Source organism: Chiloscyllium punctatum, chromosome 7, assembly GCF_047496795.1.
Source record: "Chiloscyllium punctatum isolate Juve2018m chromosome 7, sChiPun1.3, whole genome shotgun sequence".
Lineage (NCBI taxonomy): Eukaryota > Metazoa > Chordata > Chondrichthyes > Orectolobiformes > Hemiscylliidae > Chiloscyllium > Chiloscyllium punctatum.
In genome coordinates, this window is record NC_092745.1 from 123,958,757 (window position 1) to 123,986,458 (window position 27,702).

Genomic DNA, 27,702 nt, shown 5'->3' on the forward strand with positions numbered 1-27,702 from the left:
ACTGCCATCCTTATCTAGTCTGGCCTACATGTTACTCCAGACACACAGCGATGTGGTTGACTCTTAGCTGCACTCTGTGCAATTAGGGATGGGGAATAAATGCTGGCCTGCCCAGTGATGTCCAATCCCATGAATGAATTTTTTAAAACTTTGCAAGTAAGATTGGACAGGTCTGTGTGCACTGCGGCGTGAGTAGTGAGGATGCCCATAACCTCTGGGATGTCCCTGCAGTCGCGAGTTGTTCTGAGGTAGAATGGGATGGGAGACTGGTGAGAAGAACCCCACGGGGTGGGGTCAATGGTTAATGAGCTAAGTTTGGTAAGGCCTCGTGGTGAGAAACACTCTGTCAAACTCAACAAAATGAACACAGCAAAAATAAAAGAAACATTCTGTCCACAGTGAGTGCATTTGCTCATTGACCTGTTCAAAGGTGGCATCTTTGAGCCCGAGCTTCCTGGCTCAGAGATATGGAACTTATTACTATGTCACAAGAACGCATTCAGCCTAGAGAGTGTACACTGGTGATAGAACAGGAGGGAAGGTAACCAAAGACAAAATAACCAGACAGATCTGCAATGAAAGTTTAATATTGAATACAGCTAGCAATAGTCAAATTGCAATACATGGTAACTTCTCAGCTTTGTGCTACTTGCTTGTGTGACAAGCTTAATATGGAATCAAACAAAAAGTACCAGAGAAACGCAGCAGTTACCTGTGGAGAGAGATACACAGCTAATATTTCAAATCTAACACAACTTCTTCAGGAGTGAAGAAAGATATAATCAAGACATGATCTGTATGGACTTCAGTAAGGTGCCCAATAAGGGAGACTTGTTAGCAAGGTTAGATCTCATGAGATACAGGGAGAACTAGCCATTTGGATACAAAACTGGCTCAAAGGTGGAAGACAGAGGGTGGTGGTGATGTGGTTGCCTGACCGAATGGAAGCCTGTGACCAGGGGTGTGCCACAAGGATCGGTGCTGGTCCACTGCTTTTTGTCATTTATATAAATGATTAGGATGTGAACATAGAAGTTACAGCCAGTACATTTGCAGATGACACCAACTTTGGAGATGCAGTGAAAAGTGAAGAAGGTTACCACAGAGTACGATGGTACCTTGATCAGTTGGACCAATGGACCAAGGAGTGACAGATGGAGTTCAATTTAGATAAATGTGAGATGCAGCATTTTGGAAAGGCAAATCAGAGTAGGACTTATACACTTAATGGTAAGGTCCTGCGGAGGGTTGCCGAACAAAGAGACCTTGGTGTACAGGCTCGTAGTCCCTTGACAGTGGACTCGCAGGTGGATAAGATAGTGAAGAAGGCATTTGGTATGCTTTCCTTTATTGGTCAAAGCATTGAGAATTTGGGTTGGGAGGTCATGTTGTGGCTGTACAGGACATTGACTAGGCCAGTTTTGGAATAATGTGTACAATTCTGGTCTACCTCCTATCGAAAGGATGTTGTGAAACCTGAAAGGGTTCAGAAAAGATTTACAAGGATGCTGCTAGGGTTGGACTGATTTGGAGATGCTGGTGTTGGACTGGGGTGGACAAAGTTAAAAAAATCACACAACACCAGGTTATAGTCCAACAGGTTTAATTGAAAGCACACTAGCTTTCGGAGCGCTGGTCCCTGAAGGAATGGTGCTCCAAAAGTTGGTGTGCTTCCAATTAAGCCTGTTGGACTGTAACCTGGTGTGTGATTTTTAACTTAGCCAGAATTGGAGGATTTGAGCTATAGGGAGAGGCTGAATAGGCTGGGTCTGTTTTCCCTGGAGCGATGAAGGCTGAGGGTGACCTTATAGAGGTTTATAAAATCGTGAGGGTCATGGATAGTGAGAAGAGGTATGGTCTTTTCCCTGGGGTGGGGGAGTCCAGAACTAGAATGCATAGGTTTAGGGTGAGAGGGGAAAGATTTGAAAAGGATGTAAGGGGCAGCTTTTTCACGCCGAGGGTAGTATGTGTGTGGAATGAGCTGCCAGAGGAAGTGGTGGAGGCTGGTACAATTCCAGTATTTAAAAGGCATCTGCATGTGTATATCAGTAGGAAGGGTTTAGAGGGATATGGGCAAAGTGCTGGCAAATGGGAACAGATTAGGTTAGGATATCTGGTCGGAATGGACAAGTTGGACAGAAGGGTCTATTTGTGTGCTGTTTGTCTCTATGACTGTATGACTCTAAGAGATGGGTTTTACAAAGCCCGCAGCATGTTAATTCACAGAGGAGGCAAACACTAACATCGAGTGACAGTGATCTACAGCATGGAAACAGGCTCTTTGACCTAACTCGCTAATGACACCCAGTTTTCACAATCTAAACCAGTGCTAATTGCCTGTGTTTGATCCATGTCCCTCCGTACCTATCCCATCAATGTGTGCGTCAAAATGTTTCTTAAATGACAAATTGGTACTTGTTTCCACCACTGCCGCTGGCACCCTCTTCCAGACACTCACCACCCTCTGTGTGAACAAATTGTCCCTCTGGATCCTTTTGTATCACTCCCCTCTCACATTAAACCTATGCCCTCCAGTTTCAGACACCGCTATCATGAGGAAACGCTGGTGGCTATTTACCTTATCAATGCCCCTCAAGATTTTATAAACCTCAAAAAAGGTTACCTCTCAACCTCCTACGCTCCAGTGAAAAAAATTCCAGTTTATCTAACCTCCCCTCAGACTCAAACCTTCCAGTCCAAGTAGCATTCTAGTAAAGATTTTCTGCACTCTTTCTAATTTATTCTAATAATATTCTTAACAATATCCTTAATAAAAAGAATGATTAATATAACAACAATACAAAGACACCTCAATGGCCATACAACATTTGCAGATTTCAGGGCAGGATCATTAACCCTTTCAGCATCCCTCTGTAAACCTTTGGAAAATAATTCATTCCAAGTCTGGGAAATGCAACAGAGAAATGATTGCTCATAGCATTTGAATTCTCCCAACTAAAACTAGCAATGACTCAGAAAAGACAAAGTCATGAGAAACTTAAGTCACAGTTTGGTGATAAACTAAACAGAATTCTCAAAATAATCATCTGCAAATCGTAACATCTGTACCACAGCAGAGAGTATTAAAATATCTGTAGCATATTGAAGCTCATGAACTGCCCAATAATTTTGCACAGGAATTATGCATGAAACTGCAATACCAAGTTGTTTTCCAACTTCCATCACCTGGAGAAAAAGCATATGATTTATCAGTGACATAAGAACATAAGATATTTGGTTCAACAAGCTCGTCCTCACTACTAGTTACTTGATAAAGCAAAACAATGTTAGAAGTCAACAAAAGGAAGGGACTTACTGTAAGGTGTCTACCATGACTACATTTCTATTTACCCCTTCCCTGTCAACAGCAAAGACTTCATCATCGACCATTCAGGTTGGAAGCATCTCAAACATGTTGGAAAATTCCAAAAGCTGAATCTTCCCCGCTTGATGTCTCATTCCTCTGATCTACCTTACTCACAGTTATGCTCTCCAGTACTTGATGGTTGTCCATAAAACTACAGAATCATAGAACACGTACAGCATGGAAGCAGGCTATTTGGCCCATCAGGTCCACACCGACCCTCTGAAGAGCATCCCACCAAGATCTATCCTATCCCTGTGACCTATGCATTTCCCATGGCTAACCCACCTAACCTGCACAGCCCTGGACACTACGACAATGTGAAGACTGCAGATTCCAGAGATCAGACTTGAAAATTGTTGTACTGAAAAAGCACAGCAGGTCAGGCAGCATCCGAGGAGCAGGAGAGCTGGACTCCTGATGAAGAGCTTATGCTCGAAACACTGCCTCTCCTATTCCTTGGATGTTACCTGACTGGCTGTGCTTTCCCAGCACCACACTTTTCGACTTACATCCCTGGACACCACAGGCAACTTAGCATGGCCAATCCACCTAACCTGCACATCTTTGGACTGTGGGAAGAAACCAGGACCAGGACTGGGTCTGATTCCTCTGACTCTGCCTCGGATAAGAACAGACATTTAAGTAAAATAAACTTACAGGAACACAGGGACGGAGCAGAAGCGATCAGACCAGATTTCACTGAAGAGATCCAACATGATCGGTTCAATGGCCTCCTTTTATACCCGAAAGGCAATGACACCATATAGAATCGTACAGGTACAGAAGAGGCTCTTCAGCCCATCAAGTCTGTACGACCACTGGACCACACTAAAATAAACTACAATAAACTACACTGTCCTGCACTGGGCCCTTAGCTTTGAATGTCATGACATTTCAAGTGTTCATCCAAGTATTTCTTCAGGTTTGTGAGGGTCCCCACATCCACTACACCCCCCACAAATTCCAGACCACTTCATAAAGAAAGCCACAAATTCATAGCTTGAACACTGGTATGTTGACCTTGTAAGTGACGACATTGTTACTGAGCGTACGGTAAGAACTTTACCTTTTTTGTAATGAGATCACTCCGGTAGACAGTTTCCACATCTTTCCCAACCATAGGGCATTCTTCATCCACTTTCGTTAGTAAGACAATCTGTGGAACCTCTAGAAATGGAATGAATAATTCATTTATTAGCAAATTAACTCCTGCGATGGGTTACAATATCGGATAGTAAACTGAGCAGTATTCGACTGAAATACATTGTTAATTATTCTCCTTCAAAAAGTAAATCTCTGAAGAAGGGTAACTCATGTGATTAAAAAACTAACCATTTGATCATTTTGCTCATGATTGCTTGCTGAAACTTGCTGTACCCACATTGACCATCATAACACCACCACAATGAAAGCAAATTCACTTCAAAAGTATTTCATTGTCTGAAAAGTATTTGGTATGTCCAGTGGTTGTGCAAGTAGTACAGCAAGCAATTAGGAAGGCAAATGGTACATTGGTCAGGGGGATGAGAACATATCGAATTGAGACATTTAAATTCTTAACAAACTAGATGCAGGGAAGGGTGATTCCCCTGAATGGGGAGTCTGGAACCAGAGATCATAATCTTAGGGTACAGGATTGGCTGTTTGGAACTGGGGGGAGGAAATATGTCTTCATTCAAAAGATGATGAAGCTGTGGAATTTTCCACCACAGAAGACTGTGGAGGTCAGAACATTGAATACCCTCAAGAAATTGATAAATTGTTAAATAATAAAAGCATGAAGAGGTATGTGGAGAAAGCAGGAATGTGGTGTTGAGACAGAGGATCAGCCAACCCCATATTGAATGACAGGGCAGACTCAAAGAGCTGAATGGCTGACAATAGCTAATAGTTTTGATGTTTCTATAAATGCAGAATCTTGCTTTAGAATACCTGAGAGAGCGGAAAGGCATAGAACCTAGAACATAGAACATTATAGCGCAGTACACGCCCTTCAGCCCTCACTATGCCGACCTGTGAAACCAATGTGAAGCCGATCTAACCTACACCATTCCGTTTTCATCCATATGTCTGTCCAGTGGCCATTTAAATGCCCTTAAAGTTGGCGAGTCAACTACTGTTGCAGGCAGTGAATTCCACGCCCCTTACTACTCTCTGAGTAAAGAAACTACCTCTGGCATCTGTCCTATATCTATCACCCCTCAATTTAAAGCTACGTCCCCTCGTGCTAGCCATCACCATCTGAGGGAAAAGGCTCTCACTGTCCACCCTATCTAACCCTCTGATCATCTTGCATGTCTCTATTAAGTCACCACTCAATCTTCTTCTCTCTAACGAAAAAAGCCTCAGGTTCCTCAGCTTTTCTTCATAAGTCATTCCCTCCATACCAGGCAGCATCCTAGTAAATCTCCTCTGAAACCTTTGCAAAGCTTGCACATCCTTCCGATAATGCAGTTACCAGAACTGTACGCAATACTCCAAGTGCGGCTGCACTGAGGTTTGTACAGCTGCAGTATGACCTCTTGGCCCTGAAACTCAGTCCCTCAACAAATAAAAGCTAATACACTGTATGCCTTATTAACTGCCCTGTCAATCTGGGTGGCAACTTTCAAGGATCTATGTACATGGACACTAAGACCTATCTGCTCATCTATACTATGAAGAATCTTACCAGTAGCCTAGTACTCTGCATTCCTGTTACTCCTTTCAAAGTGAATAACCTCACACTTTTTCGCATTATACTCCATTTGCCACATCTCAGTCCAGCTCTGCAGCTTATCTATGTCCCTCTGTAACCTACAACATCCTTTGGCACTAGCCACAGCTCTACTGACCTTAGTGTCATTCTGCACATTTACTAACCCATCCTTCTACTCACTCATCCAGGTCATTTATAAAACTGATAAACAGCAGTGGCGCCAAAATAGATCCCCGTGATACACCATTAGTAACTGAACTCCAGGGTGAACATTGAAGCTTCGCAATCGATGTTTCGGGCAAAAGCCCTGCATCAAGGGCTTTTGCCCAAAACGTCGATTTTGAAGCTCCTTGGATGCTGCCTGAACTGCTGTGCTCTTCCAGCACCACTAATCCAGAATCTGGTTCCCAGCATCTACAGTCATTGTTTTTACCTCCAGGGTGAACATTTCCCATCAAGCACCACCCACTGTCTTCCTTCAGCTAGCCAAGTTCCAATCCAAACTCGTAAATTACCCTGAATCCCAGGCCTCCATATTTTGTGCAATAGCCTCCTGTGGGGGACGTTATCAAATGCCTGAGTGAAATCCATATATACCACATCAACTGCTTTACCCTCATCTTCCTGTTTGGTCACCTTGTTAAAGAGCTCAGTAATGTTTGTGAGGCATGACCTACACTTCACAAAACTATTCTTCCTTTCTAGAAGATTATAAATCCTTTCTTTTATAATCTTGTCCAACACTTTACCCACAACTGAAGGAAGGCTCACTGATGTACAATTACCAGGGTTGTCTCTATTCCCCTTCTTGAACAAGGGAACCACATTTGCTATCCTCCAGTCTTCTGGATGATAATGATGACATAAAGATCAAAGCCAAAGGCTCTGCAATCTCCTCCCTGGCTTCTCAGAGAATCCTAGGATAAATCCTATCCAGCGCAAGGGACTTATCGATTTTCACATGTTCCAGAATTGCTAACACCGCCTCCTTGTGAACATGAATCCCATCTAGTCGAGCAGCCTGGATCTCAGTATTCTCGTCGACAACATTGTCTTTTTCCAGTGTGGTTATGACAAAATATATTCATTCAGCATGTTCCCTATCTCATGATTTGGAGACGCTGGTATTGGACTGGGGAATACAAAGTTAAAAACCGCACAACACCAGGTTGTAGTCCAAAGGGTTTATTCGGAAGCACTTGCTTTTGAGCACTGCTCCTTCATCAGGTGGGTAAAAACAATGACTGCAGATGCTGGAAACCAGATTCTGGATTAGAGGTGCTGGAAAAGCACAGCAGTTCAGGCAGCATCCAAGGAGCAGTAAAATCGACATTTCGGGCAAAAGCCCTTCATCAGGAATACTGGTCCTGATGAAGGGCTTTTGCCCGAATTGTCGATTTTACTGTTCCTCGGATGCTGCCTGAACTGCTGTGTTTTTCCAGCACCTCTAATTCAGAATCCTTCATCAGGTGGTTGTGGAGTATGAGATCGTAACACACAGAAGTTATCGCAAAAGTTTACAGTGTGATGTAACTGAAATTATACATTAAAAAAGGACTGGATTGTTTGTTAAGTTTCTCATCTTTTAGATGACCATGTTGGTTTCAGTTCTTTCATATGTAAATTGCAGAACATTTAAAAGTTACATTCTCAAGTGAACTTTATTAATCGGTATCATGTCGGTCTGGATAATGCATTGAAGGTGTGAGGTGCCCTGTGTGAGACTGTCTGTGCCACAATGGTCCAACTGATTCTAATCTAAAAACTGGATTTACAGAATCTTACACAGATTAATGCAGCTTTTGAGCAAAGTAATATGTAATTCTGCAAGTATAAATTCACCTCACAAACTTTTGTGTATGTGCGTGTAGTTTAACGGGGGAACGGGGCTATGAGTGTCTGTGAGAGAGTGTGTGTATGTGCGTGAATGTAAAGGGGTATAAGTCTGTGAGGAGGTGGATGTGTGAGTGTGGGATTGTAGGTATGAGTGTATGAGAAAGGGTCTGCGTGAGTGTATAGGTTTGTAAGAGTGTGTGTGTCTGTAGAAGAGTGTGTGTGTGTGTGTGTCTGTAGAAGTGTGTGTGTGCGTGTATATAGGAGTGTTTGTCTGTGTGTGTCTGTGTGTGTGTGTGTGTGTGTCTGTTTATTGCAATGGGATCACCTGCAATGTGACTTGAACCCAAGGTCCCGGTTGAGGCCATTCCCATGGCTATCAGTCTCTGCTCTATACCCATGGGGATGGCCTCAACTGGGAGCTTGGATTCATGTCATACCACAAGTGACCCCACTGCACTATTCACACACACAAACACCACACACACACATACACACACACCACACACACACCCAGAAACTCATGCAGACCCTCTCGCATTCACCTGCGCATTCACTCCCACACTCACATGCACCCTCTCACAGACTTATACCCCTTCACACTCACACACACTCTCTCACAGACACTCATAACCTCCGATCCCCCCCGCGACTCCTCCCCCACATCTACACAGAGGTTTGTGGGGTGAATTTGTAGTTGCAAAATTACATTTTACTTTGCTCAAAAACTGCATGAATCCAACTGTAAGATTCTGTAAATCTGTTCTTTAGATTAGAATCAGTCTGACCATTGTGGCACAGTCTCACACAGGCAAGCTCACACCTTCAATGCATTATCCGGGCTGACATGACATCAATTATTAAAGTTCACTTGAGAATGTAGCTTTTAAATGTTCTGCGATTTACATATGAAAGAACTGAAATCAACATGTTCAGTCTTAACAAACAATTCAGGTCTTTTTCAATATATAATTTCAGTTACATCACACTGTAAACTTCTGCTATAAATTCTGTGTCTTACGATCATATATTCTATAACCACCTGATGAAGGAGCAGCGCTCCAAAAGCTAGTGCTTCCAAATATACCTGTTAGACTATAACCTGGTGTTGTGTGGTTTTTAACTTTGTCCTACCTCCTTGGATATCATGCATAATTTCCCACGACTAACCTTGATTGGCCCTAATCTTACTTTGGTCATTCTTTTATTCATGATATACAGACAGAAAGCCTTAGGGTTTTCCTTGATCCTAAACAGACCCTTCGGTCCAACCCGTCCATGCCAACCAGATATCCCAACCCAATCTAGTCCCATCTGCCAGCACCCGGCCCATAGCCCACCCCCAATGACATTTCATGGTCCATCCTCGCTCTTCTTAGCTCTCACTTTAAGTCTTTCCTGGTTAACTTGCAACTTTCAAGCGCCTAACTGAGCCTTCACGTCTCAATCCTAATACAAGCCTTCTTCTTCCTCTTGTCAAGAGCTTCAACTTTAGTAGGCCACGGTTCCCTCGCTTGACTACTTCCTCCCTGCGCAACAGGTACATACTCATCAAGGACAGGCAGTAGCTATTCCTTCAGAAAGCTCCACATTTCAACTTTGCCCATCCCCTGCCGTTTTCTTCCCCATCCTATGCATCCTAAATCTTGCGAATCGCATTATAATTGTCTTGTTCCCCAGGTATAACTCTTAAAATGAGAAGTATAATTGGTACTCGCACTGATTAAAGTTAACCCGCTCTGTTTGTTAACAATTTATCATCATTAATTACTGCATTCTCCATGGTAATACCTCCACCAAAATCCACTTGCCAACCAATCAGCATAGCATCTGACAGAGTGTAAATGCTTGTTTTCCCCCATTGGCATTCTTGCGAACTGTCCTGATGAGTTCAAGACAAATTGGCTTTTATTTCAGTGATACTCAGTACAGAATGCAACACTCACCCAATTCACCAATCTTTGATCGAATGGCACAAATTTTCATTTTCATTTCAGTGGACAGCATAGGGGTTTTACTCACATCAATCACATATGCAACACAATGTATCTTCTCATTAATAGCTCTTGGCGATATGTCACCAGCTTTGAATGGTGAATCAACTGCAAACTGCAAGGAAAAGAACCTGACTTTAAAATGACACTTCCATTTTTATTCATTTAGGCATCATTGGTGAGGCTGGGATTTAGAATCCATCCGAGGTGACCTCTAGATCATGCTGATTATTGTGCAAGTTACAATCGTTCTGAAAGAGTTAAACTTTGAGCTGAATTGTTGACAATGACACAAAGCCTTAGGGTGGAGAATCAGGCAGATTCAGGAACAGTCTCCTGATGGTGACACGTGTGCTTTTCCTACCTCTTGGCAGTAACAGGCAATAAGCCAATGAACAAATCAGATTAATTATAAAGATTCGGAAAGTATTGTTAAAGGAACAGCATCACTCTACATCACAAAGCAGCCATCTAACCATTTTAGATCAGATTGCTTACATATTTAATCATAAATACTGAGGGGGGGGGGGGAGGAAATAAAAAGAAACAAAGAAAACCAGGTTACCTTATACTTGTTCGGAATATATCCTTTGATGATACTGATAATATCATCACTGTGCAGCCCTGATACAGTGTCTTCTGCAAGTCCCATTGTATCACAAAGGATCAGAGGAGGACTGTCATTTCTGAAGGAGTATGTTGAATACTGCAATTAAACAAAAATACCAAAGCGCAAAGTGAAATCACTTGCAAGGGTAAACGAACAAAAATAGCCCTGAAGGATCTGCCATCACAGAATGTGGGAATTGCTTGGACAAAAGTGACAAGATACTTCCAGGTTCCTTCGAGCATCATGACCATTGCCTGATAGAGCGATAGTGGAATTGTCAAATGACCATTGCTACAGCTGATCCAGACAAAAAAATAATCTGACAATGCTAGAGCAGCACAGTGGCAGAGTAGGACAGCACAGCTGCCTCACTGTGCCAGGGACCTGACTTCACCTGACGAAGGAGCGGTGCTCCAAAAGCTTGAGATGTAAAAGTAAACCTATTGGACTATAACCTGATGTCATGTGACTTCTGACCTTGTCCACCCCAGTCCAACACCAGCACCTCCACATCACAGTGTGGATATTGGATACAGAGAGGTTAATTTGATGGAAGGTCAGAGCAAGACGAGCAAGGCAGTGCATTCAGAAGACAGAAACCATTCGGAGTTGAGTTGGAGTTTGAAACCACTGGATCACCTCAATTGCTGCAAAGCACTTTTGAAACTGCACATCATTTTCAGTATTTCTCAAGGCAAAACATTCTAAACTACCTTTATAAAACTCTGAGTGGGTTACATTTCTGGGTCACCAGGTTTTCAGAATGATTTCAAGGTCTTTGAGAAGGTGCAGAGATTTATCAGCTTTGTTCCAAACTTTAGCTGTGAGGTTTTGGCTGAAAAAGTTGGGGTTGCACTATTTCGAGCAAAGGAGGTTGAGGGGAGATTTGATCGAGTTGGACAGGTTTAGGTAAAGATGAAAACTAACAACTGTTCCATTAATTGATTGTACAAGGAACAAGGGGAAAGAGATTTAAGGTTTTGATTTGTTTTATTGTAACGTGTACCTAAGCACAATGAAAAGCTTTGTTTAAGTAATACAGGCAGATCATAGTAAGCAAGGACATACAGATCACAGGGTGAAAAGAACTTGGACAGAATAAGGCATTCAGGTTTGTCTTTGATGATGTTGACAGCCTTCCTGCTGCAACAAGATATGTAAATGGAATCCATCAATGGCAGGTTGGTTTCTGTGATAGTCTGGGCTGTGCACACAGCCTTCTGTAGTTTCTTATGGTCCTGGGCAGAGCAGTGACCACACCAGGCCAAATTACACCTAGATAGAATGCTTTCAATGGTTGGTGAGGATCCTATGGACATGCAGAATTTCCTGAGCCACCTCAGGAAGGAGAGGTGTTGTTGTGGCTTCTTGACCATCGCATCTACCTGGGTGGACCAGGACAGGTTTTGGACAATGAATTCTGGGGGGGGGGGGTGGGGAAGAAGAAATAGGGTGGTACATTGACTCAGTGGTTAACACTGTTGGCTCTCAGCACCAGGTACCCAGGTTCAATTCCAGCCTCGGGTGACTGTCTGTGTGAAGTTTACACATTCTCCTCGTGCCTACATGGGTGTGCTTTGGTACCTTTGTACAATCCGAAGATGTGCAGGTTAAGCGAATTGGCCATGCTAAATTGTCCATAGTGGTCAGGGATGTGCAGATTAGGTGCATTATTCAGCACTAAAATCCTAGGATAATAGGTCTGGTGGGTTACTCTTCAGAGGGCCGATATGGACTTGTTGGGCTGAAGGGCCTGTTTCCATAATGTGACTGAGAACCTTCTTACACAGCAATTAGCCTGAATTGTACAGCCTGTGAGGCTGGAAGAAGCAGAGACAAACATTGGTGGTTTTAATGGGAAAAGACCATTTAGCAATATTGTCTACACTGACTCTACAATGCTCTAAATTCACTCAGTGGGTCAAGGAATTGAACTCTTGAGCAAATCCATTCAGACCAAAAACAGACAGCCGTGTTTATTCACCAGCCTGTACAATAGAGATGCTGTAATCACAAACCTACCCATGGGGAGGGTGAATCACCTGAATTATCAATGAATAGTGCGTGCAGACATTGCTGGATTGATACTTTCTATCAATGTTGATACAGGATTAATAGCATTTCAAAGGGTGTAAGAGACGAGAGAACAATGCAAGAACCAAGGACAGAGGATGTGAAATACGTTGGCAAGAAAAATATAAAGCCGTATCTGCACTTCCATATTTACCAGTGTGGTCGTACTTCTCGGTCCACTTCCAACCAGAGTCCGATTGGTGACATGACCACGGAAAACCGAATTGACAGAGTTGACGAAACTAGACTTGCCTCCTCCAACTGGCCCAATTAGTAAAACCCGTGCCTTTGAGACAGAGCTGGCATATGGTTGATACTCCATGACGAATTTCAGCAGTTCTTGCTTGCTCCTGTTAGCAAAAGAAGTGGAGTTCAGGATTTAATGGCTCAAACAACAGATCTCTCTGAGTATTGCTCATGGTGGGTTGGAAGATAATGATAGAGCATTATTATCGTGTGGCAGGTTTTAACCATTTTTACTCTGGGCCAAAGGCATAATGCCAAATCTTATTTGAGACCCAAATCTTATGCACATTCCACCATTTAACTGCAGTTGCCAAACAGACTGATAATTGGTTCTGGGCTGTAGGTGAATTGACCATCGTGTTCAGGGGTGTTTAGGTTAGGTGCATTAGTCATAGTCACCAAGTCATAGAGATGTACAGCATAGAAACAGACCTTTCAGTCCAACCCGTCTATGCTGACCAGATATCCCAACCCAATCTAGTCCCACCTACCAGCACCCGGCCCATATCCCTCCAAACCCATCCTATACATATACCCATCCAAATGCCTCTTAAATGTTGCAATTGTACCAGCCTTCACCACTTCCTCTGGCAGCTCATTCCATACACGTACCACCCTCTGTGTGAAAATGTTGCCCCTTAGGTGTCTTTTATATCTTTCCCCTCTCACCATAAACCTATGCCCTCTAGTTCTGGACTTCCCAACCCTAGGTGAAAGACTTTGTCTATTTGTCCTATCCATGCCCCTCATAATTTTGTAAACCTCGGTAAGGTCTCCCCTCAGCCTTCGAAGCTCCAGGGAAAACAGCCCCAGCATGTTCAGCCCCTCCCTATAGCTCAAATCCTCCAACCCTGGCAACATCCTTATAAATCTTTTGTGAACCCTTTCAAGTTTCACAACATCTTTCTGATAGGAAGGAGACCAGAATTGCACACAATATTCCAACAGTGGCCTAACCAATGTCCTGTACACCCACAATATGATCTCCCAACTCCTCTACTCAGTACTCTGATCAATAAAGGAAAGCATACCAAATGCCGCCTTCACTATCCTATCTAACTGCAAATCCACTTTCAAGGAGCTATGAACCTGAACTCCAAGGTCTGTTTGTTCAGCAACACTCCCTAGGGCCTTACCATTAAGTGCATAAGTCCTGCTAAGATTTGGTCTTCCAAAATGCAGCACCTCACATTTATCTGAATTAAACTCCATCTGCCACTTCTCAGCCCATTGGCCCATCTGATCAAGATCCCGTTGTAATCTGAGGTAACCCTCTTCGTGTCCACTACACCTCCAATTTTGGTGTCATCTGCAAACTTACTAACTGTACCTTTTATGCTCACATCCAAATCATTTACGTAAATAACAAAAAGTAGAGGACCCAGCACCAATCCTTGTGGCACTCCACTGGTCATAGGCCTCCAGTCTGAAAAACAACCCTCGACCACCATCCTCTGTCTTCTACCTTTGAGCCAGTTCTGTATCCAAATAGCTAGTTCTCCCTGTATTCCATGAGATCTAACCTTGCTAATCAATCTCCCATGGGGAACCTTGTCGAATGCCTTTCTGAAGTCCATATAGATCATATCTACTGCTCTGCCCTCATCAATCCTCTTTGTTACTTCTTCAAAAAACTCAATCAGATTTGTGAGACATGATTTCCCACACACAAAGCCATGTTGACTATCCCTAATCAGTCCTTGCCTTTCCAAATACAAGTACATCCTATCCCTCAGGATTCCCTCCAACAACTTGCCCACCACCGAGGTCAGGCTCACTGGTCTATAGTTCCATGGCTTGTCTTTACCGCCCTTCTTAAACAGTGGCACCACATTTGCCAATCTCCAGTCTTCCGGCACCTCACCTGTGACTATCGATGATACAAATATCTCAGCAAGAGGCCCAGCAATCACTTCTCCAGCTTCCCACAGAGTTCTCAGGTACACCTGATCAGGTCCTGGGGATTTATCCACCTTTACCGTTTTCAAGACATCCAATACTTCCTCCTCTGTAATCTGGACATTTTGCAAGATGTCACCATCTATTTCCCTACAGTTTATATCTTCCATATCCTTTTCCACAGTAAATACTGATGCAAAATACTCAGTAAGTATCTCACCCATTTTCTGCGGCTCCACACAAAGGCCGCCTTGCTGATCTTTGAGGGGCCCTATTCTCTCCCTAGTTACCCTTTTGTCCTTAATATATTTGTAAAAACCCTTTGGATTCTCCTTAATTCTATTTGCCAAAGCTATCTCATGTCCCCGTTTTGCTCTCCTGGTTTCTCTCTTAAGTATACTCCTACTTCCTTTATACTCTTCTAACGATTCACACGATCTATCTTGTCTATATCTTACATATGCTTCCTTCTTTTTCTTAACCAAACCCTCAATTTCTTTAGTCATCCAGCATTCCCTATACCTACCAGCCTTTCCTTTCACCCTGAGAGGAATATACTTTCTCTGGATTCTTGTTATCTCATTTCTGAAGGCTTCCCATTTTCCAGCCGTCCCTTTACCTGCGAACATTTGCCTCCAATCAGCTTTTGAAAGTCCTTGCCTGATACCGTCAAAATTTGGCCTTTCTCCAATTTAGAACTTCAACTTTTAGATCTGGTCTATCCTTTTCCATCATTATTTTAAAACACCCAAATAACTTCCCTGGATATATTTCCAGGAATATCCTCCCGCAGCACAGCTTTAATGCTATCCCTTATCAAAAATGCCACTCCCCCTCCTCTCTTGCCTCCCTTTCTATCCTTCCTGTAGCATTTGTATCCTAGAACATTAAGCTGCCAGTCCTGCCCATCCCTGAGCCATGTTTCCGTAATTGCTATGATATCCCAGTCCCAGGTTCCTAAACATACCCCGAGTTCATCTCCCTTCCCTGTTAGGCCCCTTGCATTGAAATAAATGCAGTTTAATTTATTAGTCCTACCTTGTCCCTGCCTGCCCTGACTGTTTGACTCACTTCTGTTCTTAACTGTACCGGTCTCAGGGGTAAATATAGAATAAACGGGTCGGGGAATGTGTCTGGATGGGTTACTCTTCAGAGACTTGTTGGGCCAAATGACCTGTTTCCACATTGTTAGGGATTCTATGAACATCAGTCACTTTGCAATGCAAACAGAGTTACTTTGGTCGGTCATTGCTCAAAGTGCCAACAAGGACAGAAATTACTGCCAGCAGCTCCCCCACATTGGTGAGAATGGCTGGGTAAATCCTGGAATCGGTTACATGGCAACTATGTCAGTCCTTTCATGGGCTCAATGTTCCTAGTCATTGTGGATATCCACTCAAAGTGGTCAGATATGCGTAAAGTTCATTCATCAAACACGAAACAGTGATAGAAAAACTGCAAATATATTCTGCAATACATGAGCTCTCAGAAATGTTAGTCACATTCAACAGTCCAACAGGGGGCGGCATGGTGGCACAGTGGTTAGCACTGCTGCCTCACAGAGCCAGAGACCTGGGTTCAATTCCCACCTCAGGCAACTGTCTTTGTGGAGTTTGCACATTCTCCCCGTGTCTGCGTGGGTTTCCTCCGGGTGCTCCGGTTTCCTCCCACAGTCCAAAAATGTGCAGGTCAGGTGAATTGGCCGTTCTAAATTGCCTGTAGTATTAAGTGTAGAGGAATGGGTCTGGGTGGGTTGCTCTTCGGAGCGTTGGTGTGGACTTGTTGAGCTGAAGTGCCTGTTTCCACGCTCTAAGTAAGTAATCTAAATTTATCAGTAGGGAATTCCACCATTTGCTAAAATCGATTGGCATTTGGCTTAAAAGGACAGCACCATACCATCCATTGTCCAATGGTCTGGCGGAAAGAGCAGTCCAAAGAAACAGCCAACAGTTTCGCTCAATACCAAACGACCCATCATGCACCTCCAGGGATCATTCCAGTGGAGTTGCTAAGGGTGGGGGGAGGGGGGGGGAATGCTCCATACCAGGTCAAATCCTGGACCTGGGGGCTGGGGGAGTGAGGGTGAAACGGCATCAGGAATACAAATACCAGATACACGACTCCTCGAAGCGAGAGAGAGAAAGTTTACTCCAGGGAACAAAGTGTGATGCCAAACCACATGAATGGCCCCGGATGGGTAAGAGACATCGTTGATGAGAGGTCAGGTCCCGTGACACACAAAGTTCAGGGAGGTGAGGCGGTCCTGAAGAAGCACATGGACATCATGGAAGCTGCAAACTTGCAAACGGGGCAGGAGCAAAACATACCCAGCCCCTCAGAACAGCCAGAATGGCTGTCAGAACCCTGTGGGTTACCCCTCTATCTGGAATCAAAGAAAACTTGGAATCTGAGATAGACACAGACGATATCACAACCTTGATGCCCTTGCTGCCTAAAGGTGAGGATGAATTTCTTCTGAGATGCTCCGGGTGTAAGAGACTGACTATGATCCAGGCCACACTATCCATATCCAAGGCTGACTCAGAGGAACTAGACTGGGTGCAAAAATACCCCAGGAGAGGGTATAAGGAAAAGAACAGGCCTATGCTCCAAGACTTCCAGTTGGAGGGACATAACAAAGTCAGCTAGGTAGAACTCATAGAATATGACTTCCCTGATTGGACCATGTTAACAGCCCCAATCAGGGAGCCCTGGCTTACAGATATAAACAGGAGTGTCAGAGGTTCTGTTCACTCTGACAGCTGGTTCTGAGGGAGCTGGATCAGTGTCAAGTACTATACCAGTGTAAATAAAGAGTGACTTGGTGACGGGACAGTGGCCTCTGTGGAGTTATATCAAAAGAATCGGCTCAGAGAGATCCAGAGTTAATGTTTCAAGTCCAGTATGATTCTTCTTCATAAATGAACATTCTGAGAATCAGCACAGAAACAGAAACAAAGAATACTAATATTTAAAATCTCAAAATAGTTTTTGAAGGGGTTTCATTTTATTTATTTCAGTTTTAAAACTTTATGTTTGCACCTGTTGATGGAAAAGAAATGTCCAATAAATAACTTACTCTTTTGTCCAGTTTATGTTCCTCCAGGGAGCTTTTATCTCTGGAAAGCACAGAAATAAAAAATGATAACAACAAACAACAACTAAATTGGAGACACCAGCAGCAGAGGATACAAAAGAGAGTAGAGTTTGAGAAAGTGCACCAGGAAAAGTTTACAGAACAGGAGCAGAGGTAAGCCATTTGGCCTTCGAATCTGCTCTACCATTCAAGCTAAATGGCCCCATTGTGTCTAGGGATGTGCTAAGTGTATTAGCCATGGTAAACGGGGGCGTTATGGGAGGGTGGGTTTGGGTAGGATGCTCTTCAAAGGGTCTGTCCACTCCCAATGGGCCAAATGGTCTCTTTCTGTAAAATAGGGATTCTATGATTCTAAGATTCAAAATGACCATGGTTGATCATCCTATTCAGTATCATGTTCCTGCTTTCTACCCTGATCTCTGGATGACTTTAAAATCTTGAGAAAAAACGTTCTTAAATTTTTTCAATGATGTAGACTCCACCACCTTCTGTGGTAGAGAATCTCACAGTAACCAATTCAACAGAAGAGAAATTAATAACTAACATCAGAGTGAGGTCTTGATCATAAGCCCTTCTTCAGGAATGAGGAGGGTGTGCCAAGCAGGCTAAGATAAAAGGTAGGGAGGAGGGACTTGGGGGAGGGGAGTTGGGAATGCGATAGGTGGAAGGAGGTTAAGGTGAGGGTGATAGGCCGGAGAGGGGGTGGGGGCGGAGAGGTCAGGAAGAGGTCACCAAGGATGGAGCAATGAGGGTAGTGCATAAAGACTAAGGCATCTAGCATCAGCAATCATCAAGACCAGGCATTTTACAGCAGGTGTGAGGTGACTTCCAAGCTCATGACATGTTACCGTATTCATGGAATCTGTGCCATAGTCTCGGACCATGTCTTCAGAATCCTTAAGGGGGAGGGTGTGCAGCCAGAAGTCGTGGTGCACATTGGCACCAACAACATAGGTAGGAAGAGGGGTGGGGAGGTCTTTCAGGAGCTCAGAGAGTTAGGCTGGAAGCTAAAAGCTAGGACAGACAGAGTTGTCATCTCTGGGTTGTTGCCGGTGCCACGTGACAGTGAGGCAAGGAATAGGGAGAGAGTGCAGTTGAACACATGGCTGCAAGGATGGTGTTGGAGGGAGGGCTTCAGGTATTTGGACAATTGGACTGTATTCTGGGGAAGGTGGGACCTGTACAAGCAGGACGGGTTGCACCTGAACCAGAAAGGCACCAATATCCTGGAAGGTAGGTTTGCTAGCACTCTTTGGGGGGGGTTTCAACTAATTTGGCAGGGGGATGGGATCCGGACTTGTAGTCCAGCAAGTAGGTTAGCTGTTTTTCAGGATGTCCAAGAATGTCGGGAGGCTGTGGAGAAGGTAGCACTGACAGGGAATACTTGCAGACACAGATGGGCTCAAGTGTGTATACTTCAATGCAAGGAGTATCAGAAATAAGGTGGGTGAACTTAAGGCGTGGATCGGTACCTGGGACTACGATGTTGTGGCCATCACGGAAACGTGGATAGAAGAGGGACAGGAATGGGTGTTGGAGGTTCCTGGTTTCAGATGTTTCAGTAAGATTAGGGAGGGTGGTAAAAAAGGAGGGGGGTGGCGTTGCTAATTAGAAATGGTATAACGGCTGCAGAAAGGCAGTTCGAGGGGGGATCTGCCTTTGGAGGTAGTATGGGCTGAAGTCAGAAATAGGAAAGGAGCAGTCACCTTGTTGGGTGTTTACTATAGGCCCCCCAATAGCAGCAGAGATGTGGAGAAACAGATTGGGAAACAGATTTTGGAAAGGTGCAGAAGCCACAGGGTAGTAGTCGTGGGCGATTTCAACTTCCCAAATATTGATTGGAAGCTCTTTAGATCAAGTAAATTGGACGGGGCGGTGTTTGTGCAGTGTGTCCAGGAAGCTTTTCTAACTCAGTATGTAGATTGTCCGACCAGAGGGGAGGCCAGATTGGATTTGGTACTTGGTAACGAACCGGGACAAGTGGTGGGCTTGTTAGTGGGTGAACATTTTGGTGATGGCGACCACAATTCTGTCACTTTCACCTTGGTTATGGAGAGAGATAGGTGCGTGCAACAGGGTAGGTTTTACAACTGGGGGAAGGGTAAATACGATGCTGCAAGACAGGATCTGAGGAGCATAAATTGGGAGCATAAGCTGTCAGGGAAGGATGTCGTGGAAATGTGGAACTTTTTCAAGGAACAGATATGACCTGTCCTTGATATGTATGTACCTGTCAGGCAGGAAAGAGATGGTCATGTGAGGGAACCTTGGTTGACGAGGGAGGTTGAATGTCTAGTAAAGAGGAAGAAGGAGGCTTACATAAGGTTGAGGAAACAAGGTTCAGACAGAGCAGTGGAGGGATACAGGATAGCCAGTAGGGAGCTGAAGAAAGGGATTAGGAGAGCTAAGAGAGGGCATGAAAAATCTTTGGCGGGTAGGATCAAGGATAACCCCAAGGCCTTTTATGCGTATGTGAGAAACATGAGAATGACGAGAATAAGGGTAACTCCGATCAAGGACAGTAGTGGGAGACTGTGTATTGAGTCGGAAGAGATAGGAGAGGTCTTGAATGAGTACTTTTCTTCAGTATTTACAAATGAGAGGGACCGTATTGTTGAAGAGGAGAGTATGAAATGGACTGGTAAGCTAGAGGAGATACTTGTTAAGAAGAAAGATGTGTTGGGCATTTTGAAAAACTTGAGGATAGACAAGTCCCCTGGGCCTAACGGGATATATCCTTGGATTATGTGGGAAGCAAGAGAGGAAATTGCAGAGCAGTTGGCAATGATCTTTTCATCTTCACTGTCAACGGGGGTGGTACCAGGGGACTGGAGAGTGGCGAATGTTGTGTCCCTGTTCAAAAAAGGGAATAGGGATAACCCCGGGAATTACAGGCCAGTTAGTCTTACTTCAGTGGTAGGCAAAGTACTGGAAAGGGTATTGAGGGATAGGATTTATGAGTATCTGGAAAGACACTGCTTGATTAGGGACAGCCAGCACGGATTTGTGAGGGATAGGTCTTGCCTTACAAGTCTTATTGAATTGTTTGAGGAGGTGACCAAGCATGTGGATGAGGGCAGAGCAGTGGATGTGGTGCACATGGATTTTAGTAAGGCATTTGATAAGGTTCCCCATGGTAGGATTATGCGGAAAGTCAGGAGGCATGGGATAGTGGGAAATTTGGCCAGTTGGATAGAGAACTGGCGAACCGGTCAAAGTCAGAGAGTGGTGGTAGATGGTAAATATTCAGCCTGGAGCCCAGTTACAAGTGGAGTTCCGTAGGGATCAGTTCTGGGTCCTCTGCTGTTTGTAATTTTTATTAATGACTTGGAAGAGGGAGTCGAAGGGTGGGTCAGTAAATTTGCAGATGATACAAAGATTGGTGGAGTTGTGGATAGTGAAGAGGGCTGTTGTTGGCTGCAAAGGGACTTAGATATGATGCAGAGCTGGACTGAGGAGTGGCAGATGGAGTTCAACCCTGTCAAGTGTGAGATTGTCCATTTTGGAAGGACGAATAAGAATGCGGAATACAGGGTTAACGGTAGGGTTCTTAGTAAGGTGGAGGAGCAGAGGGACCTTGGGGTCTATGTTCATAGCTCTTTGAAAGTTGCCACTCAGGTGGATAGAGCTTGTAAGAAGGCCTATGGTGTATTAGCGTTCATTAGCAGAGGGATTGAATTCAAGAGTCGTGAGGTGATGTTGCAGCTGTACAAGACCTTGGCAAGGCCACATTTGGAGTACTGTGTGCAGTTCTGGTCCTCTCATTTTAGGAAAGATATGGAAGCTTTGGAGAGGGTGCAGAGGAGATTTACCAGGATGTTGCCTGGAATGGAGAATAGGTCGTACGAGAATAGGTTGAGAGTGCTGGGCCTTTTCTCATTGGAACGGCGAAGGCTGAGGGGTGACTTGATAGAGGTTTATAAGATGATCAGGGGAATAGATAGAGTAGACAGTCAGAAACTTTTTCCCCGGGTACAACAGAGTGTTACAAGGGGACATAAATTTAAGGTGAAGGGTGGAAGGTATGGGGGGGGATGTCAGGGGTAGGTTCTTTACCCAGAGAGTGGTTGGGGCATGGAATGTTGTGCCTGTGGGAGTGGCAGAGTCAGAATCACTGGTGGCCTTTAAGCGGCAATTGGATAGGTACATGGATAGATGCTTAAGCTAGGACAAATGTTCAGCACAACATCGTGGGCCGAAGGGCCTGTTGTGTGCTGTATTGTTCTATGTTCTATGTTCTATGTTCTATGTTCTATAGCGGACACACAGCACTGCCAGTGATTTATCCTGGTCCATGGACATTCCTGATGAAGACTTTCCAAAACTTTGATTCTCCTGCTCCTCAGATGCTGCCTGACTGGCTGTGCTTTTCCAGCATTACATTTTTTGACTCTGATCTCCAGCATGTACAGTTATGAAATCCTCTCCATGGAATAAGGGCCAAAATACCAGCTGTGAAGCCATCGGCAAGAGAGAGTGGCCAGACTGGCTAAAACCTGGACTGTCCACTACAAAAACCAGGGGTCTCACCGCCTGGCAAGAGATCAGAATTAGCTGAACCTAAATTTCTCAGAAGGTTATATCCACTAGAAGAGCTGAATCTGGAAGTAACAGAGGCACAAACAAAGATATCGGCAGCAGATGAGCTGAGGCAGGGTGAAGGTGCAGTGCTGTTAAAGTGGTTGGCAGTACAGACAGCTTCAGCAACAATGAACTCCCCACCTCCATCGTGATGGGTGCTGGGTCGGAAAAGTTTCTCATGGACCTTTCCAGCCAGAACCTGATTGCCGAGATAAGATTATACACCTTCCCTGCCACTTCGACGGAACGGAGATTTTGTAATTAATTCACGGGATGAGAGTGGCTCTGGCTCGGCCAGTCTTTATTGCCCAGAGAGCAGTTAAGAATCAACCACATCGCTGTGGCTCTGGAGTCTCATGTAGACCAGACCAGGTAAGGATGGCAGATTCCTTCCCTAAAAGACTTCTCTTTTAAACATCCCACCACCCCCGCACCTTGAACCTGTGTTCCTCAGTAATTGACCCCTCCTCTCTGAGAAAAAGCCTCATACTTTCCACTCTCTCCATACCCTTCATAATCTTACAAACGTCTATCAGATCGCCCCTCGACCTCCTGTGTTCCATGAAAACAAACCAGGTCCATCCGACCTTAAAGTATAAGCAGAAATATAATCACTCGACTATTAATTCAGAGACCTGGCTAATGTTCTGGGGACCTGGGTCTGAATCCTACAATGACCCCAATGGTGTGACTTGAATAAATCTGGAATTAAAAGTCTAGTGATGATCATGAATTGATGGTCAAGGGAAAAGACCCATCGGGTTCATGAATGTCCTTAAAGGAAGGAAAATGTTGGTGCATTCCCTGGTCTACATCTGACTCCAAACCCACAAGGTGTTGACTCTGAAACTGATCTCTGAGTAATCCTGGATGGACAATAAATGCAGACTAAGCCAGAGATGCCCACGTTCTGTGATTAGACGTTTAAAAAAAGACAGTGTTAAATCTGACAGACTGGCTTCATCTGAGAATTGTATAGAAGCTCCTGATTATTCAACCATTCCCAGGTGGTTAAATTAAAATGTCCTTACCTTCCACCCGGTAAACTTCAAGTTCAACAAGGTCTTCATCTTGGCCAAATAGGGCACTAATTGTAACACTGTAGGAGCCATCAGATCTCAACTCAACTTTTTCAGCATCTACCTGAAATAAAAGACTGTTTCCGAAATTTGGATCGTTTCTGTAATGATCACAAACTGCCACAGCATCTTGTCTCACAGGAAATTTTAACGGTTTTCTTCCCGGTACATTCGTGTTCAGTCGGAAAAGGAAAGCTTTATTATCCACTGCAGGCCCGCCAGCAAAATCTTCTGTTCTGTAGCCTCCAAAAATAAAACCCGACTTGTTGTACCCGACAGTTATTGTTGGTCCTTGTTTCCCACATTTGTCGTGGAGACAATCAGCGCGGAAACCGTGAACACTCGCTTTGTAAAGTAAATGGAAGTTCACTTTCCCGAAAAGTTCACACAATTGTTTCTGATCCGCTGTCGTGAGCCGGGGTATGACATCACGCATTGTTGAAACCTGGAAAACATTTGATCAAAATAAAATTAACATCAAACTGGCCTGATTCTAACTTGTCATCCTCCTCAAAGCAAAGCTGAATGATAATACGTTATAACAGCAGAGGGGGAGGGGGCAAGATAGAACATAGAACAGTACAGCATAGAACAGGCCCTTCAGCCCACGATGTTGTGCCGACCATTGATCCTCATGTATGCACCCTTAAACGTCTGTGACCATATGCATGTCCAGTAGTCTCTTAAATGTCCCCAATGACCCTGCTTCCACAACTGCTGCTGGCAACACATTCCATGCTCTCACAACTCTCTGTGTAAAGAACCCGCCTCTGACATCCCCTCTATACTTTCCTCCAACCAGCTTAAAACTATGACCCCTCGTGTTAGTCATTTCTGCCCTGGGAAATAGTCTCTGGCTATCGACTCTATCTATGTCTCTCATTATCTTGTATACCTCAATTAGGTCTCCTCTCCTCCTCCTTTTCTCCAATGAAAAAAGTCCAAGCTCAGTCAACCTCTCTTCATAAGATAAGCCCTCCAGTCCAGGCAGTATCCTGGTAAACCTCCTCTGAACCCTCTCCAAAGCATCCACACCTTTCCTATAATAGGGCGACCAGAACTGGACACAGTGTTCCAAGTGCGGTCTAAACAAAGCTTTATAGAGCTGCAACAAGGTCTCACAACTCTTAAACCCAATACCCCTGTTAATGAAAGCCAAAACACCATATGCTTTCTTAACAACCCTGTCCACTTGGGTGGCCATTTTAAGGGATCTATGTACCTGCACACCAAGATCCCTCTGTTCCTCCACACTGCCAAGAATCCTATCCTTAATCCTGTACTCAGCTTTCAAATTCCACCTTCCAAAATGCATCACCTCGCATTTATCCAGGTTGAACTCCATCTGCCACCTCTCAGCCCATCTCTGCATCCTGTCAATGTCCCGCTGCAGCCTGCAACAGCCCTCTATACTGTCAACGACACCTCCGACCTTTGTGTCGTCTGCAAACTTGCTGACCCATCCTTCAATCCCCTCATCCAAGTCATTAATAAAAATTACAAACAGTAGAGGCCCAAGGACAGAGCCCTGTGGAACACCACTCAGCACAGACTTCCAGGCAGAATATTTTCCTTCTACTACCACTTGCTGTCTTCTGCTGGCCAGCCAATTCTGTATCCAGACAGCTAAGTTCCTCTGGATCCCATTCCTTCTGACCTTCTGAATGGGGAACCTTATCAAATGCCTTGCTGAAGTCCATATACACCACATCCACAGCTTGATTCTCATCAACTTTTCTAGTCACATCCTCAAAGCACTCGATAAGGTTTATAAGGCATGACCTGCCCCTCACAAAGCCGTGTTGACCGCATTTAATCAAGCCATGCTCTTCCAGATGGTCATAGATCCTATCCCTCAGAATCCTTTCTAACACCTTGCAGATGACAGACGTGGGACTTACTGACCTGTAATTGCTGGGGATTTCCCTATTTCTTTTCTTGAAGAGAGGAACTACATTTGCCTCTCTCCAGTCCTCAGGTACGACTCCAACAGATCTGATAGAAATCTGTGCAATTCTACCAGGACCAGACAGGATCAATGTAGGAAGGATCTTCCCAATGACCGGGAAGTCTAGAACCAAGGGATCACAGTCTAAGGATATTGGGTGGGGCGGGGCAGGAGGGTGGCCTTTAGGGCTGAGATGAGGAGACGTGTCTTCACCCAGAGAGCAGTGATGCTGTGGAATTCACTATCACAGAAAGTGGTTGACGCCAAAACATTGAATGTTTTCAAGAATGAGTTAGGTATAGTTCGACTGGCTAAAGGTGTCAATGGATATGGAAACAGAGCAGGGACAGGGTACTGAGTCGGATGAATAGCCATGATTTTTTTGATCTTCAGAGCAGTCTTGAAGGGCCAAATGACCTTGTCCTGCTCCTACGTTCAATGTTTAAGGCTTAGTCTGTCCTTTCAGGTGGACCCATAACATCCCATGGGAGTAAGTTGAAGAATTCTCCCCAGCATCCTGATCAATGGAAAAATCAAGGTTCGTGACACATTTCCAACTTTACAGCAAAGATTAACTTCAAAAAACTTTTTTAAAAAAATTCACTAATGGGACATGGGTGTCGTTGGCTGGTCCATTGTTTATTGCCCATCCTTAGTTGCCCTTGAGAACGTGTTGTGAGGTGTTTTACTGAACTGCTCCATTCATGTCCTGGTGTCCTTGTGCATGAATCACAGAAGGTTGGCCTGCAGGTACAACAAATAAGTCTTTTCTGCACCCTTTTAAGTTTAACAACATCTTTCCTATTGCTGGGTGCCCAGAGTTGAATGCAGTATCCCAAAAGCAGCCTAACCAATTTCCCCTACAGCCATAACTCCTAAACTCAGGACAATGTCAATAATGCATGCCATCAAGCCTCCTTACCTTCCTAATCCCCTCGGTCCAGCACCACACTCTTGACTCTAATCTTCGGCCTCTGCAGTCCTCACTTTCGCCTAATCAACATTACAAGTTCTTCTGCCTTAGTACCTACAGCACACAGACTGCAGCAATTCAAAAAGCATCTCACCGCCAGCTTCTCAAAGGCAACTAGGATCAGGCAATAGAGACTGGCCCAGCCACAGCCAGGTCCTACCAATGAATATAATGAAATGTTAAAAATCACACAGCACCAGGTTATAGTCCAACAGGTTTATTTGGAAGCACAAACGTTCAGAGTGCTGCCCCTTCCTCAGGTAGCTAGTGGGGCAGGATCATAGGACATGGAATTTATAATAAAAAAAATCAAAGTGTCATACAACTGATGAGATATATTGAACAGACCTAGATTGCTTTTCAGATCTTTGACTATAAATTCTGCATTGTATGATTTTTAGCATCGTCCACCCCAGTCCAACACCAGCACCTCCACCTCACGGTTCTAAGGAAATGGACCAAGAATGCTCTGTCACATGAAGCCATTAGCCATTCCCCGAAATCCCTTGAGACTTTCACATAAGATCCCCAGCAAAGTCCCATGATACTCGTACAAAGATTATACCCGAATACTCACCCCTTGAAGTGTCCTGCTGATTATGTCTAAAAGATTCAATTTGTACTCCACGCAGTTCTTAACACAGGAACCACAGACAGTTCTCACCAAGAGATCTGATGTGGTCTCTCAAAATAATTCAAATATCAAACAAAAACACCACCAGCGTAAAACACCAAACTCGACCACAGACATACAGCAATGTACTGAAGAGATTTGTTTTCAGCAACGATCTGTAATGCCTTAACCACACCTTGGAAAATTAAATCGCAACAAAGATTCAACTTTAGTTTCAGTTTCCATTCCGCGGAAGTCAAACAGGAAATTGAAACTTAGCGAGGACGTTTCAGCAGCAGGCCCTTTCATGTTCTGGAAGACAATCCCCCGAAAATAAATACACACACACACACACAAACCCCGTAAGTACTGAAACACACACCCTGCAAATATTCACACAAACTCACATACACACAAACCCTGTAAATATTCATACACACACCCTAACACCCTGTACATATTCACACACACACACCCCCTGTAAATATTCACACACGCACACACCCTCTAAATATTCACACACACACTGTAAATATTCACACTCACACACACCCTGAAAATATTCACACTCACAGACACCCTGTAAATTTTCATACACACACAGTAAATAAATCACAGAAAAACCCTGTAAATATTCACACACACACACACCCTGTAAATATTCACACACACACACATATCCTGTAAATAT

The 27,702-nt window shown here is 44.2% G+C and overlaps 1 protein-coding gene across 1 annotated transcript; it reads right to left on the bottom strand.

Annotated features, from left to right (window-relative positions):
• Nucleotides 1-569: 569 nt before the first annotated feature.
• Nucleotides 570-27,296, bottom strand: LOC140480120 (interferon-induced protein 44-like). The gene is made up of 8 exons (XM_072574787.1): nt 26,976-27,296; nt 23,430-23,922; nt 17,800-17,839; nt 12,730-12,925; nt 10,458-10,598; nt 9,845-10,007; nt 4,434-4,534; nt 570-3,186 (listed from the first exon to the last, which is right to left on the bottom strand). Exons 2-8 carry the CDS (start codon nt 23,911-23,913, stop codon nt 3,022-3,024), a joined length of 1,290 nt encoding a protein of 429 aa, XP_072430888.1. The 5' UTR covers nt 23,914-23,922; nt 26,976-27,296; the 3' UTR covers nt 570-3,021.
• Between the last annotated feature and the right edge of the window lie 406 nt (nt 27,297-27,702).

What these genes read in the sequence shown, in the direction of transcription:
- LOC140480120 (XM_072574787.1), bottom strand. Translation starts at nt 23,913, where the DNA reads ATGCGTGATGTCATACCCCGGCTCACGACAGCGGATCAGAAACAATTG. An exon ending in AACATAAACTGGACAAAAGA is followed by an intron (nt 12,926 to 17,799) that starts GTAAGTTATTTA and finishes TTTTGCTAACAG; the next exon opens with GAGCAAGCAAGAACTGCTGA. An exon ending in ATATTCCGAACAAGTATAAG is followed by an intron (nt 10,008 to 10,457) that starts GTAACCTGGTTT and finishes TTTTCCTTGCAG; the next exon opens with TTTGCAGTTGATTCACCATT.